Source organism: Uloborus diversus, chromosome 2 (genome assembly GCF_026930045.1).
Source record: "Uloborus diversus isolate 005 chromosome 2, Udiv.v.3.1, whole genome shotgun sequence".
In the NCBI taxonomy this organism is placed as follows: domain Eukaryota; kingdom Metazoa; phylum Arthropoda; class Arachnida; order Araneae; family Uloboridae; genus Uloborus; species Uloborus diversus.
In genome coordinates, this window is record NC_072732.1 from 132,687,375 (window position 1) to 132,704,387 (window position 17,013).

General features: G+C 32.1%; 1 protein-coding gene across 1 annotated transcript; it reads right to left on the reverse strand.

Moving 5' to 3' along the window:
* Nucleotides 1-305: 305 nt before the first annotated feature.
* Nucleotides 306-16,875, reverse strand: LOC129217347 (intraflagellar transport protein 20 homolog). Its single transcript, XM_054851630.1, has 4 exons — nucleotides 16,732-16,875; nucleotides 9,573-9,658; nucleotides 4,862-4,965; nucleotides 306-1,648 (listed from the first exon to the last, which is right to left on the reverse strand). Exons 1-4 carry the CDS (start codon nucleotides 16,856-16,858, stop codon nucleotides 1,567-1,569), a joined length of 399 nt encoding a protein of 132 aa, XP_054707605.1. The 5' UTR covers nucleotides 16,859-16,875; the 3' UTR covers nucleotides 306-1,566.
* Between the last annotated feature and the right edge of the window lie 138 nt (nucleotides 16,876-17,013).

Sequence of the window (17,013 nt, forward strand, 5' to 3'; positions counted from 1 at the left end):
AAAGGATGGGTATCAAATATACATTCGAGTTTCATAACTAAAATATTCCTTTATTTCAAAATTTTTATTGGATCTCAAATTTTTTAGAAAGCTGTGGAATTTTCTTATAACTTGAACAGTCAATAACTCAAAGGTTTCTGCTGGTATCTTGGGACTTAGAGTTATCCAGAGTTGACTGCATACAATTTGGAGGAAAGAGTCATTTGCTTTGTTAAATCATAACCATTTGCATACCCCTACGATCTGGTTAGCAATTATACAGGGTGTTTTATACTGAATGAAACATAACAAAAGCACATGTTGCAATTATTTTATTTTAATAAATCAAGCTTACAGCCAATTTAGCAGCCCTCCCAAATGCATGACATATATCTGCGCAGTATATTCTAGTTCTTGCTGCAATTGTGATAGAATATACAGTAAAACCCCTCCTAACAGACACCCCTCAAATGCAGACCCCCCTCTTATGTGGACAATTTTTAATTCCCTGATTTCAATGTAAATGATTCTTAAACCCCAGTCCTGCGGACACCTCTCTGTTGCAGACAAAAAATTTTATCCTGTTAGTGTCCGCATTAGAGGAGTTTTACTGTATTTTTTCAATGATCAAGCATTCCAGTTGCCTGTTACTTCAGGGTGTTGCTTCCATTTCCTGAGAACTCAAAAGAGTAAGTCCTGGATAAATAGAGGCTCGAACACTTTGTCTTTAACAAGTTCCATGAAAAGAAGTGAGCTGGGGATCTTGGTGGCCAAAACAGCAGTGGCATGTTGTTTTTTTTTTTTTTTTTAATTATTTTGTTAGGTTAAAAAAAATCTTAATTTAAACTTTAAAATGGCATTTTTTAAGTGCTAGGTAGATGACACCTTTCTCAATCTATAACATCAGGAAAGTATTAAATAAACATTTTGAAAACAATATATAATTTATTGGAAGGTTGAATTAATCAGAAAAAAATGAATTTAAAACTATTCATAAACAAAGCAGATGCAATCATTTCCATCTATACTAAAGAATATGAATTTCTTTTATTGCTTTTATTTACATCGCCAAAGCGTGAAAACATAGTGCCTACACTTTGATATCAATCAGAAAATTGAACAAAAAAAACTTTTCATACTTGCAAAAATTGCATAATAGTGCTAGTGATCCACGTCCAGCTGACCACCAAGCCGCATCATCCACCTTGCAACCCAGAGTCTTTGGTCTCGTAAACTGAGATGGGCCCAGTAGGCCTTGGCCTCCACGAGTTGTTGCACCACGGACTTTAGTTCAGTGCAGGTGTAATTAGCATTAACATTGTTTTCATAAAAAGCAGTGGAAGGAGTCCTTCATAAATAGTACAATTCTTTAGTTAGAAGCAAACCTATGTGCGAGGAATCTGACCAAAGTGTGCACTCCCTATACTTTCTTTACCATAATTTCACTACAAATTAAAGAAACAACTTTTTGTTTCATTAAACTATTTGCTTTTTTTCAACATAAAAATATCACTTATAACAAGATTTTGTAAATAGAAAATTCTGAGAAATACTTTTTTCACTTTCATGATAAAAATTTTGCTGAATTTATTTTTGAAGCAGAAAATGCTCTATAAGTTCATTTTGTTCCATTTCTTCTTTCTTTAAAGATTCATGCTGAACTTTTAACCTTAAAAAAATACAAATTTACCAATTACTGTATGGAATTACAATGAGTTTCATTAATTAGAAGTTTAACATACATTTTACTAACTTCAGTGAAAGATATCAAAAGATCAGGCATGCCTAATAAAGGCATTTGCAATTTTCGGTCTAAAATATTAAATTTCGGAAAACAATCGTTTTGCTTTTTAAGCAAGAAAAAAAGTAAAACTTTTGAAAGGCTTCTGCTAAGTTCTATAAAAAACCTTTTTTTTTTTAAATTTAACTGTCTTACTTCAATACATTTCATGAAATAGTCAAATTATATCTTTATTTGGAAATTCTTCAATTCGTGGAATTTGTTTATTACTGTCAATTTTGATTTAAAATGTTAATATTTCTTTTCAAATAATAAAATTTTATATAGTTTACATGTTGGTACTTGATTTATTATTAATTGAATGTGACAGCGATCCAACCGCGTAAACCAAATTGAGTGGCCTTGCAATGTCAAAAAAGTAAGATCAGTGGAGTGTCGCAGGAGCAAGAAGCAGATGAGACAAGCAATTTGTTACTGTTTTATGAGTTTACAAAAAGAACTCTACACACTTTTTTAGAAATCTTTTATAGGAGTTTAAAGCTAGAATTACTGGAGGGGTCATTTTGACCCAAAGCAAACTTTTTTTGCAAACTGCTCCTCAGTATTTTCATAAAAAGCTTAATGCTTCCATAACATTTCCTAAATCACCGTACTGTGTAATAATATAGTTTTCTAGAAAATTGTATTTTTTTTAAAACCCAAACTAAAGGGTCATACCTAAAAGTGTGAGTAGGTGTCATTTTGACTCTTTTGAGAAAAAAAAAAGTGCAAATACATTTACTGATGCTGAAACAGAGCCGAAACTCAAAAATGTCTCTTAGAACACATCATTGCAAGAACTTGAAGCATGCATAATGTTTTTGTATATAAAAGGAAGTATTATCCAGTAATTTTTGAAAAACAACTGAAACTGTTCTGGTTATTTTATGGGTATTTTTAAATTTTTGAAATACCTTATTTCTTTCATTATATATTCTTAAAATATCTACATCCTTTAAACAAACTGCATTTATTATAAATATGTTTATTTTTAACTAAATTTTACAAATACATTAAAACCTGTAAAGTTGACCAGCCTTGTAAGTTAACCACCGCATTTTTCACAGGGTTCATACTCCATTTGGATGAAAAAATTCCATGACTTTTCGAAGACTTTTTCATGACTTCATAAAAATTTTCATGACCTTGTTACGTGGAGAGAATAGTACACTATTTAATATCAAACTTGCCAATTTTTGGCAATGAGCAGTAGCAAAACTTCTATGTGAATACCACTACCTCATCGAAGCACTTACTCATGATTGAAAAAATATAGTGGACACCTAAAAAACTAAACTATTATATTATATCTTTATCATATAAATTTAAGTAAAGTAAAAATACAGTAAAAGCAATACAATGATGATTAAATGTCTAAAAATTTCTTTGTAAAAAGGCAGGATGATAACGAATGGGAGAAAGGTTAAATGAGTCATTAATAAGTTTCAATAAATTTGCTTCAAAAGTTGCATTTTAGTGTCGACAGTGCATTAAATCATCCACATAATTTGACAGTATTTTGGTTCTTTAAAGTAAACCCACATACTTCAGTAAACTTATGTTTCTAAACCAGATATTTATTTTTAAAAAAAACATTTAGTAGGGAATTAATCTTTTGATTCAAATGTACTTATTTACTTATTTGCACATTTTCAAATGCATATAAGTTAATAGGTTCAGAAATTCCAGAACATAGTGTTGGATTCCTAACATTGAACGTAGCAGTGCAGCTAGTTTTGCATGCTGTATGTTGAGCGCTACTGTTTTAGAATATTAGAATTCCACTATTTCTGTATAAAATCTCCTGAGTAAAGACCTGCTTTTTCTAAAGCTTTCAACAAATTGAGATAAACTGATGAATTTAGTAAAGTTTTTACGAGTGATGAAAACGAACTCAGATGCAATTGAATTGCGTTTTTTGAGTGGGCGTGGCAAAATCAAGAACGTACAAACTCTCTACTATAGAACATAAAATATAAAAGTGTTTAAAATAATGGTAAATACGAAATAAGTGATAACCAAGTAATAAAATCACATTGGAAAAAAAGACGAGCGGCTGCTACAGAACTGGATTTAATGAGATTTCAAAACTCAGATTTGTTTTTGGAATTGTTCAATTTTCCAGTTTATATGTGCAGTACTGTTAAATCACTCTAAATTTCTAATGCTCTTTTAGCTACTGTTACTCCTCTTAGTCCAGGACATTTTCCCATGACTTTTAATAAATTTTCATGACTTTGAATGAAAATTTCAATCTTCCATGACTTTTTCAGGTCTGAAATTTGCTTATTTTTTTCCCATGACTTACCAGGATTTCCATGACCCCTACGAACACTATTTTCAGGTACAGAATCAGTTCTATATCATATAAATCAACCTCTATAAGTTGATCACCTGTTTAAGTTGACTACTAAAGCACTGCAAGTGGTCAACTTACACAGGTTTCACAATACATAACATTATGTAGGGAGCTATGCAGATTTTTTCTCAGGGGTCAAAATGACCCCTGCCATATTTCTAGGTACAGGAAGATTGCCGTAACTGTAGTGTTAATATAAACACAGTTAAAAAATAATCTTCATTCCAGTACCCAATGCTGACAATTACGATTGGATGAATTTCATTCATGTCATAAATGATTGATTCAGCTTTCAGAAAGAAACCAAACAAATAGTGTAACAATGAAAAAATTTGAACGTTATCAAGACACAAGGATTTAAAATTCCTGAAATGTTGAGAAAATCACCAAATTTAATGACTTGGCTAGAAATTAAATGAACATGTGATTTCACTGTCTGCATGTGGCGAGACATCCATCTGCAAAGCATCTGAAAGATGTCTTCCATTATCCACTGAACTTGTTAAACTTGGGGAGTTTTCGGCAGACTTAGAGACCTCATATTTTGATAAGGGGGACACAAGGGCGAATAATTCACGCTTTCAAAAACATGATTGCTCATATTTTTAAAGAAAATCATTACTACTCTCTTGTATGACTTCCTGGTCAATATTATTTTATTGACAGCAGCTGATTTCCTTAACAAATAAGTCCATTGTGTAGCAGATAGTTTCAACATTTTTTTATCTTATTTCCTTACTTACCTTTCTAGCTGCAATTTTTTCTCAATTATTAAGGCTTGTAGTTGCTGTTGTTGGGCTTCTCTTTGTTTTGTTATCGATTTTAAGAGGTTTCTAGAACCAATGGCCTGAGTAAAAAAGGAAACAACAAATAAATAGGTATTTCTTGTTACAGCTTGAAAATTGAGTCAATGCATTTCTCAAAATACAATATGAATAATTATTGAAAATCCAAGAAATACAAGAAATAATAATGCATAAAAAAGTAATATGTATTATGGAATATTCAGTCAGCCATATACTGTTTTAATAATATTTTTACAGCTTTAAATCTTGATTTTGATATGATGGTACAAGGCATAATTTTGCTACGTTCACCTTTAAAATCTGACTGGAAAAATATTTCTTGAGTTGAAGCATTGCCAGCAAGCAATTACATTCAAGTTTGTATAAAAATATAGATAAATTGAATCTGTTTTTAATGGCAAAATGAGAAACAAGCAGCAAGAATTTGATACAGTATTACTCGTTTTGGGAAGCAATGCTGCCGTAAAATACAATTTTAACTACTATTCAAGATCTAATTTCAATAAAAACCATGCTTTCCTGTGGGGCTGTAGTAGCCTGATTGGTTAAGGAATCGGACTTGTGACCGGAGGGTCCCGGTTCGATCCCAGCTGGTCAAAGATCCACTTAATATGTTTAATATGCTCATGGTCACTAAGTCCACCAAGGGAAACAATACCTCTGGGGGTGGTAGGCCAGAAGTTATTCGGCTTCTGGTCTGGCTCTAAATTATTCAACTGTCCATAGACGGTGCAGCCATATATCTTGTTGTCTGAGCTAAATCGGACTTCTACCTAGAAATAGGCACTCGATTAAACGGAAGCTGTACCCCTCTGCCTTAAAATCGAGTAACATTGCTACTCAGGCCCGGGTTCCCAACTGGCATAACTAACAACAACAATGCTTTCCTGTAATGTGACAGGGTATTGTGAAACATGCAAATACTGCAGACTAGCTTAAGAGCAGGAATTTTTTGGATTCTTCAATTAAAAGTAATGGACCTGTATCAGTTTATACTGCAGTGGAGCAGGGACCGATTTACACACTTGGGTGACCTGGGGCACTGACAAATATGGTGCCCCCCTCCTCTACAAAAAATATGAAGTGTTAGACATATTTTGATAGAAAGAAAACTTTAAAATATCAATTTCATACGAAAAAAATTAATAATTAAGATGTTTTGCGAAGAAATCATTGAATATAAATCTAAAATAAATTTATAGTTTTCATGTATGGTCGAATAGAGCTACCGGTTTACCCGGTTGGTTGATTGAGGAGGTGATGACGACATCAACTGTTAGTGCGGTGACGCCTGTTATATGCTTTCATTTAATAACAAAATTGTCCAATGACAAAAAAATTTTGTTCCTTTTAGTTAGAAGCCCCGAACACTGGTCTTTAAGAAAAAAAAAATAATGATAGAAATTTGGTGCCTCCTTTCCATTGGTGCAACAGGCCCAAACCTTGAATGCCCTGCCGTAAATTAGTCCCTGCTGTGGAAGTTGTTAAGGGCTTCATCTGCAGAATGGAATTTTTCAGGTATTTGAAGAAATACATTTTGGATTCCATTCTAACAACAGAAAAATGTTAGAATTTGATTTTTTCTTTTAGCATAACCTAAATAAGCTTGCACAATGCAGCAAAGATACTATAGATGACAAAAATACAAGAATTTGCAATAACTAATGATTTAACTTCAAGTGGTAGAATAGATGGATCTTTGAAAAAGGTAGCAAATGACAAACATATACTTTGGATAATTATGAGAGAAAGATTATAATAAAGACTTTTAATAAGCATTAAATTAAATGGAATGTATAAATTTAATTCCTTTAAAAAATTGTTGGAAATAGGATGTTCCTTTCAAAAATATTTATAGTTTGGTAATCTTTAACTAAACCAACTTAATAATGGCCCAGCAAATGAGGTTCAGCTTTACTTCATTGGCTATGATCTTTATGTAAATTCTTTGCAAAAACATTGCCTCCCAGTTGGTTATTGCGTAGCAGAATGGCAGTGGAATACTTGCTCCAAGAGGTCTTAAGAGGTTGTGCAGTCATTTATTTACTTGCTATGATTTCAATTCCTCCAATCAGGAGTGGAGAATAAAGTAAAATTCCATAAAGGGGTGAAAGTTGAAAAAATTGTCAAAACAAAATTTTTATAAATAAAAGAGTGGTGGGGGCAAATTTAGTTTTTTAGTGAATAAAATGATTGAATACAGAACTTAATACAAGAAAATTTAAAACATAATATCTATGAAAAATGTTCAAAAATAAACATACTGAAAAATAATGATTGATTAATAAATAAATTTACAACAAACTGCTTTACTTTATTTTTTATTTAAGGGTGAGGGTGATTATTTTTTATTATCATGTATTTATATATGTAGTATAATCTTTCATATGATTTCATTATTCAGTAAACTTCAGGTTATTTAAGGAATATGGTAACATAGTAACAGCGGATAAGCAAATTCCACGGATAATCCGTAAAATAGATGAAAAACAATACCATACTTATGCAAACTGAACCCTGGCAGCATTGTAATGCTGTGATTAAGACATGTGTATCCTTCACAATGCAGTCAGGTTATGTTTGCTTCAACTATAGTGTATGCATAAGCTTAAAAATCATTGACATTCATATACATTAAAACTATAGCTAAAAAACTATGTAACAATGTGTCATTAATGCAAACTTATTACACACATATGTGAGAGAAGCATGCAAACATATTACAGATCTCCCTCAGCACTTCCCGATCTACTTTCGCGGTTTTTCAAAATTTTCAACTGGCTTTTCAGCTTGTTTAAACTCTTTCCTTGAAAAGAGTAACAGAGTATTGTTTTCAAGTAAAGAAAATTCTGAGGCATGGGCACCCATTTAGGGGGGGAGGGGGGAGCAAGTGGAGGCTCAAGCCCCCTTCTTAGAAATTAGAATTTCCTTGATTTTAGTACTTTTTTCTTTGCAAAAATGTAAAAGCATTTCTTTTCGAGCCACTAATGAATCAGTTATTTAAAATGTCAAATTTTACTAACTCTAATCTGCACTGAAATTGGTTTCTATGGTGAAAATATCCTGCTAAACCACGGGGAAAATATCTGAGCCCCCCCCTCCCCTTGAAATTTTGCATATGGGCACCCATGTTCTGAGGGGTAATAGAACAGCCAGTTGAAAGAGAGAAGGGGCAAAAATGCTGAAGTATAAAGAATTGTTGCTGTTTTCAGTCATTAGAAATTTACTGGAGTGTGTGTATCATTGTATAATTGCAAAAGGATAAAGGCATTTGCAAATGGTGTTAACTACTTACTTTGCAAAGAATGCAGAGGAAGGATGAGGGAGATATGTATCATACATTTCCACTTATTTAATCATCCAATAAGCTGTGCGGTACTGTGTAAGAACTGTGAATTTAGTTTAATGCACAAAAAGAACTATATTTTAATATCTTATTTCTCATATTCTGTGTAATTTACAGGATAATACAAGTGCAATTAGGACAGAAGGATGTTATTGCACTTTTTCAGGGCTCTAACTATGTAAAACTATTGCATTAAAAAAAGTCGTAAATAAGTTCTCAGAGCTCTAGCTAGGAAAATATTCGATTAAGAAATAAAGAATCCAACTTAGCAGAAATTCACTTACCTCGGTAGAATCTGGAACAAATTAACCTTGATAAATGAGGGTTGACTGCAATCGAGACAGATCAAGCTAGGTTACACCAAAAAGGTACAGGGAAAGGGAGGGAATTTTTTTCAAACAAAACTGGTACGGTTATTTGATGTGCATGCAGGTAATGTAGATCTGAAAATCAGTAAGTGGTGTAGATCTAAAGCAATAAGTGCTGTAGGTCTAAAAATCAGGTTTCAACCAGTCAGGTTTCGGTGACCTTAGAAGGTTTTATGTGTTGAAAAAGAAGAGAAAAAAAAATTAATACTTTAAAAGTTGAATTTTCATGGGTGTATTTATTTATCTGTATTCTTAATCATCACTGAAGATTTTTTTTTTAAGGCGAAAGATCGCAGATAATCGAGAGTTCACTGTACAAATATAAAAAAAAACCAATTTGCCGAAATTTTTCAAAAGATATAATATGGAACATGACAAGTTATTTAAAAAATATCCCACTGCTCAAACAGCTGGTTGCCATTTTTGCATTTTCATGTTAGTTATTGACTCGTTTGAATTTGTTTAAGAGATTATTTAATATTTTAATTATTTAATTTAATAATTCAATGGGATTTTTTTTCCTTTTAATATAACTGCTAGTTTTTCTTAATAGATTGTTTTGTTTAAAAACTAAACATTACATTTTAAACTTCGGCAATAGCGTTTGACTAGTTTGACAAACAAGTTTGAAATTGGGTCAAGTGTAAGTTAAGATAACAGTAAGTAAGTTAACATAACAACAGTTAAGATTTAAACTTTTCTAGACTTCATACATTGTTTTTTTTTTTTTTTTTTTTTTGTTCCTTTTTAAATTTTATTCTGTTTGGTCTCAAATTTTTTGAAAAGATGGAAATCTGTCAAAAGACTGAACACTTTCACCCATGATTTCATGTAAGCATTAATTATAAATAAACTGAAGTTCATATTTGTATTACGTATAGTAATCAACAAAATCATTAATCAAACAAAAATTATTACAAACACTTATACGAACTTTTAGTTTTTCTTTTTCTACTTCAGCTGCTAATGAGTCGGATATTTGAAGAAAACCGTCAACGACTGTCTGAAACTCGGAAATTTCTAAAACAATTGTTTTGAATCAATGCAACAGTCAAAAAACAAAATTATATTTTAATTAGAATATGTATGCATAAAGTGAATAAAAATGTGAATTTAGTAGTTTTTTATGAATATTTAAAAAATAAAAGGGATTGTTTATACACTATATGACCAAAAGTATTGGGACGCTTTCAAAAATTCAGTTTTACGGATTTCTCAAGAAATAAGAGCCCAATTGCTCTAATTTTTTTCACATAAAAAGTATACTCTAGCTGTCATTTTCCAATAAAAATTAAGTCTGTTATTCATTTAGAGGACCAGCAACAAATTAAGGAAACAAAAAAAGGTTTTTGATCCTTTTTTATTGTAAATAGCTGGGGATAAGCTATATATTTCAGAAATAAGTTAAAATACATCAAAAATTTATTTTTATATTTTCCTGAAAGTATCTCTTATACCCACAGAGATATAAGCATTTCTTTCAAAATACAATTTTTTTTGAAGGTTTTCGGCTCATATGACGCAGAGTTTTTTCGTCAAACGTTACTAAACTTTCAGAAAAGACGGTTTTTTTTGACGATCCGGTAGCAGAAACTGCGAGATGCGAGACGTGCGTCGCAGATTTTTCAGCGGCCTGCAGACAATTTTAACAAAAGAACAAAAAGAAAGAAATAATAAATAAATAAGACTAAAAAAAGAGAAATACAACTTGGCAAAGATAGTTTAGAGATCATTTTTTGACCAGAAAGTCGATGGATGCTTTTAGCATACCAGCTAGGAACATAGGCGCCATATTTGGTCATTCACAAGATCGAAGTAGATAAGATGCTTAAGTGCCTAAGTTTTCAAAAACGAAGCAGAATTAGATGTTTTATTTAAGTGCAAAAACTAATGAAAATAACTTAAAATGTGCAGCAAATCGTTTTATTTTCAATTTTTATTTTTTTTAAGTAATTTTCTTGAGAAATGAAAAGTTTTAGATTTAAAATTTCACCTTATCCTCATTGCTTTGGACGCAAAAGCGCTAAAAAGTTTTCAACTAAAGTGTAATCTCATGAAGATTTTTCTTTTTAAATTATTTTTTTTGCAACAAATTCAAAAATTTATATCTTAATTTTCGGTTTAGTCGCCATGTTTGGTCATTCCCAAGATGTTGGTACGCAGTGGCGTAGCTAGGGAGGGGCGGAGGGGGCGATCCGCCCCGGGCGGCACTTTTTGGGGGGCGGCAATGTCAGTCTTCATGCGAAAAAATTTAATATGTTTTTCCGATAAGGAAATCATGCTTTTAATCTATTACTGGAGGCAAAAAAGAAAAAAAAAATCTTCAAATTGTAAGGTTTTAGTATGACTATGATAATGAAATTACTCTAATAGCAAAATATGTGTCTTTCTTGTGGACATCTCAGCACTATTGTTTGTTTTTTTCTCTTTCTTCGTCTCTAGCTACAGACTGAGGGAGATGGTAATGTAAAGTCAAGGAACCATGTTTTTTTTTTTTTTTGCTGTTAAGGTTAACTATTATGGAGGAAACAATAAATTTCATAACCTTTAGTTATATGATGAAGCTACCACTTGATTTTAAGTAAGTTCTTAGGAAACCGCCGTATTTAAAATAAAAAAAAACTAAGAAAAGTGACAAGTGTAAAAAGAGGGAGGTCTCAAATGATGGGCGATTTCTTGCTCATTTTCAGGATAGCATTATCTGCTTTAACAATTGCTTTGATTGGTCATAAACTACAAAATTTTCACTAAGACAGAATGAGTTTTCTGTTCATTTTATAAAAAAAATTATTCACAACTCGAATAATAATTGCTTGTACTACTGTATTATATCAACTAATTCCTTCATACAATGAGTTTCACATTTAGTTATTCCATTTAAGGAAAGATTTTTAATTAGTAAAATGATCTCTAGGCAAAGCCTTTAACATTTCGACCTCTATTAGTGAAAAAGAGAATCATCTAAATTTGATAATATAGCAGTACCAGATCTAGAGAAGGGGATTGAGTCTTGCTCATACCCTGGGTGGCAACTTCTTAGTTTGGCAACATTAGGTGAGTCGCTCAAGCACCGATCCAAAAGGAACCTATAACTTCCTTTGAGAAACCAAATTGACCCTAAATTTGCATTTCTAAAACTTTAAATTAGGAAAATTTCCCCGACTTTTACGCTTCTTCCTACTGTCACAAAGCTTAAAATGCGTTTTCAGGACTTTAATTTTGAAAAATTTCAGGAGGAAAGCCACTTGCCATCCTTTTCTCCCGTAATTTGGCCAAACATAGCCTAAAACAGCGTTTTGGGGCGTCTCCCTTTTCAGCCCCCTCCCCCGCTTTCTGCTGTCTAAACTGCCAAAGATAGCTTTATAATGTGTTTTGAAGCCGGAGAATTTTGACCCACCGAAGACAGCGCGTTGTTAAGCCCTTAATAAATGTCACATTTTTCGGAAAGAGCAACCGAATCTTCCTATCCCTTAACGTCCTCAAACAGCCCAAAAGTGCAGTTTTAGGCCTTGAGTCTCGAAACATTTCCAAGGAGTAACGCCCACTCCATCCCTTCACATCTCATCTTTTAGCCTAAAATTGATTATTGAGTTTTTATAACTTCAAAACCAACAAACTCCTGAGGACGGTAAAAGCCATGACCCTTCTTGTATAATGATTAAAGATAGCCTAAAGGGTGTATTTAGAACATCAACTTCGAACTTTAAAATCCCCATCTCATCCAATGTCTCCAAAAATAGCTTAAAGTTGGGTTTTTGAAACTTAAACTTCAGAAAAATTCTAAGGTGTGCACGAAATCACTTAACGTCATCACAGTTGGCTCCAAATTTCGTTTTTAGGAATTTCTGATGGAAGACCGCAAATCCTTTTTTTCTCAGTAGTGCAGAGCTTAAAAGGAGCAACACTTACGAAAAAGATTTCGGATGGGAAACTCCCCACCGAACTCTCTCTCATAACGTTGTCCGTCAAACAACCGCTGAAGTCGCGTTTTTAGGGAGTCATTTTCAAAAAGTCATTTTTAAAGATAGCCTACAATAGCGTTTTTGAAACTTCAGCAACGAAAAACTTCCAGAGAGCTCCTGAATGTTCCCCATTCTCTTCTTAAACGTCATCAAAGATAGACTAAAATTGATTTCAAGTTTGAAAATATTTCTGGAGGAAAATCCAGTCTTTGTTAGAATTAGGGGAGACCCTTATAGCACTAGATACAGCTCACATTTACGTGTTTTTCAGTTTTGTTGAAAAATTTCCCGGACAGCGCCCTCGAACCTTCCCCAATATCTTCACGTATCCAAAGATAGCCTAAAATTGTTTTTTTTAACACTTCAATTTCGGAAATTTCCTTGAAATGTCCCGACCCCCTAACGTCACCAAGGAATGCATAAAACTGATTTTAATTCTGAAAATAAAATGCAATAAATTAATCTGGAAGGAGCTACAAGCATCTTTTCTACAAGCGTTACTAAAAATTGCTTTAAATTCCGAATTTTGACTTAACTTTTGTAATGTTTCCATGGAGCTTTGAATTCCCCCTCCCCTTCTCTTTGCAAGAAAAATAAGAAGGAAAAAAAATAAGCTTCTTTTCTTGTTCATTAAAATCTTATTAAAATACTTTTTACAATTTAATGTGTCAACTATTTGCCATCAAAAAGGGCGGCATATTGTGGAACCGCCCCGAGCGGTAGAAAGTGTAGCTACACCACTGTTGGTACGCAAGACTTGGTAAGTGCCTACGTTTTCATAAACATAATTGGATGTTATTGCAATGCAAGCTGCTAAAAATTATACAAAATATACCATTTTTCGGATAATTCTTAATTACTGTCTTAAAAAATGCAAAATTTTATCTTCAGAATGTTATCTTATCTTCATTGCTTTAGAGAATAATGTGCTAAAAACTGACTACTTCATCTAAGTTGTAGTTCTTAAGGATTTTGAATTTTTTTCTACTTTTATGTTACTAATTCAAAAATCTATTTAGAATCATGTATTTTTCGCGTTGACCCCATGTTTGGTCATTTGCAAGATGGAAATAGACGAGACTATCACTTCCCTAAGTTTCCAAAAACAGAATTTGATGTTTACCTCAATACAAACTATTGAAGATTACATAAAATGTACAATAAATCATGTTTATTTTTAAATGATTTTCAAAAAAAAATGTGAATTATTACCTGCACAATTGTATTTGCATTGGAAGCTTTGCTACAAACTGAAACATTCATCTAAAAGCAGTTTCCTGCCAACTTCTCACTTACTAATTTATTTATCGATTCATTTTCTGAAAAAAAAAATTCAAAAACCTATTTTATCTTAAATTTTCCACATTTAAATAAATGTGTATTGAATAATTGCTTTTCATAGTGCACAGAGTTCTATTTATTTTTATGAAAAGTAGTGAAAACTGTCCCCCCCCCCCCTCATTTTTTTTATACCTTAAAACGCGGCGACAGTGGTGGCCACAAAGTTTTTCAGGTCTAGCGGACACTGGGAAGTTGGAAAATTTCTGAGTCTTGACCTTTACTTGTGTATTTTATGAAAAATTGAAATGATTGAAACTGATAATAATGCTGCAGATTATTTTCAACTGCCCAAAATAGTGTCGCAGACTGGCTAGAAAGTTTCTGCTACTGGGTTTGACGGCATGTTCGAAAAACATTATAATAAAATTTGAAGTTAAAAAATTGAAAATTTATTGAAATATGATCATTTTAAGCAATTAAATTTTCACTGCGCATGCGCGAGAGATGCAATTAAAAGCATTTATAATCCAAAGCTCAGATATATCCTACAACTCATAAAAAATTCTATTTCAAAATCTTTAAAATTTAAAAAGTTATGAGCTATCTAATGAGGCCAATTTCTATAACTCTTGGATAGGCAAAAAATGGTAAGGGGTTGTTCGCAAACTGACTACTCTTTCCTGCTATTGTTGCAGAGTGATTCATGATAAGAACGGATTATTTGAGAACTATCCTCACGATCCTAGTAAGCAAAATATCTTGTCTCAGCATTGCATAAAGGTTGACATGCAAGATAAATCATCTTGCATTAATGCTGCCTCAATATTGTTATGTTACTCCATTTCTGCTGTCAGCAGGCTGCCACAATATTGACTGACAAGGTGTATGCAGCATAATATCAGGAAAATATCAAGGTAGGCTGCTTTTGTAATCTTGCATACGTATTGATATGTCAGGATAATATCAAGATGTTGTCATGACAGCATGAAATCAAGGTTAAAACAAGATAATCTTGCTTTTGTAATATTGTATATGTATTGATATGACAGCATAATATCAAGATGTTGTCATGACAGCATGACATCAAGGTCTAGGAAAGATGATCTTGATTTTGTAATATTGCATACGTATTGATATGACAGCATAATATCAAGATGTTGTCATGACAGCATAAAATCAAGGTCTAGGCAAGATGATCTTGCTTTTGTAATATTGCATACATATTGATATGACAGGAAAATGTCAGGATACATTGACATGACAGTATGAAATCAGCACGTTTGCAAGGTGTTTTATCCATTTATTTATTTGTATTATTTTCAATTTAAACTCGAGAATTAAATTTCATTCCTTAATTATTTCTGTTATTCTGCAAGATAGTTTTCTAGCCTAAGAATATTTTCTTATAGCTGACATCTGATCTGAAATTCATATAAAGGTTTTAATAGTACTCACAGAATGCAACGCTACGTGCAGCTTCTCTGAACCGACTGAATCAAAAGTCGAAGCAGGAAGATGTGCTAGCAATGCGAGAGACGCTGGGTAGAAAGAACTGTGCGCATGTGCAAGTATCAACGAAGGTCCACCTGTTCTATTGTGTACTAATTACCTTGATGGCGACAGCATGAAATCAATATCATCTCGACAGCGTCAACATGTATGCAATGTTGTTATTGTAAGGTAAAATCAATATTGATATTTTAATATGAATGCAATGTTGCATACGTGTTGTTATTGTAATATTGCTTTTTAATCTTTATGCAAGCTTTATGCAGTATGAAACATGTCAATATTGACACCATCAGTATAATATCAAGATCTGTCAAGGTTGATGCAAGAAATTTTGCTAGTAGGGATTCTTCGTCTAGCCAAGAGTTATTAAAATTTGGCTCATTAGATCGCTGATAACTTTTAAGATTTTAAAGATATCAATGTGGATTTTTTTTAATGAGATGTAGGATAAATCTGGGCTTCTGCTTATGGAAGTTATAAATAATGCATGCACAGTGAAAATTTAATTGCTTTAGACGTTCATATTTCATTAAATTTTCAATATTTTAACTTCAAATTTTATTATTATGTTTCTCTAATATTCTGTCAAATATTCTGAAAGTTTAGTGACGTTTGAAGGAAAACTCTGTGTGATATGAACCAAAAACTTTTGAAAAAATTTGCATTTTTGAAAGGAATGCTTATATCTCAGTGAGCATAAGAGATACTTGACAAAAATATAAAAATAATTTCTAAATAGATTTTTAACTTATTTCTGAAATGTATAGCTTATTCCCAGCTGTTTACAATGAAAAATTATTAAAAATCTCTTTTTGTTCCTTCAATTTGTTGTTAGTCCCTTAAATGAAAAGTAGACTTAATTTTTGTTGGAAATTGGCGGCTGGAGTATACCTTTTATGTGAAAAAAATTACAGCGCAATTGGTCTTTTATTTCTTGAGAAACCCGTAAAAATTTGAATTTTTGAAAGTGTCCCAATACCTTTTGTCACACAGTGAATCTTGTGCTGAAATAAACAAAATGGAATACCACTTTTTTGAACTGAAAATGAGACTTAAAAAAAAAAAAAAAACTGAACAATGGATCTCTCCAAATGTACACTTCACGAAATATTGTGTTGAACATTTTATAATATATAATTGGATGCCACAGAACCAAAGATAGAGCTTTGGAAAAGAGCAAAGTGAAAGTCTGACTACACAATTTATTATTAAGGTACCCCTTATTTCGAAACTTAATTTCTTGGGAAGAAAATGAGGAGAAACATATTAGTTCGTTCCTTTAGAATTTTCTAAAAAAACATGCAAATCAGTGCTAGCGATAAAAAACGAAATATTTACTGTTCACATAATCTTTACACTCTTCTTTCAATGCGTTTGTTTTCTGAGAGGCATCAGGATCCAATACTCGAATTTTATTCAAATCATCAAAATATAAACCAATGTCTCGCAAAGATTCGGCCGCCATATTGTAAACAAACAAGTATTACTGTTATTGCCAACACAGTAACAAGTTACGGATTAAATTTCGAATAATCTAAATTAGAATAGTTAATGAAATGACCTTTGTTTTGAACATATTGAATACGCTATGATTTGATTTTTTAATACTTATTTTAAACT

Bases quoted from the DNA above. Each gene is read 5' to 3' on its own strand.
- LOC129217347 (XM_054851630.1), bottom strand. From the start codon at position 16,858: ATGGCGGCCGAATCTTTGCGAGACATTGGTTTATATTTTGATGATTTG. The intron at 9,659-16,731 runs GTAAATATTTCG...CAATTGTTTTAG, and splicing joins GTGTAAAGATTATGTGAACA to AAATTTCCGAGTTTCAGACA. The intron at 1,649-4,861 runs GTAAGTAAGGAA...TATTTTTTTAAG, and splicing joins AAAAAATTGCAGCTAGAAAG to GTTAAAAGTTCAGCATGAAT.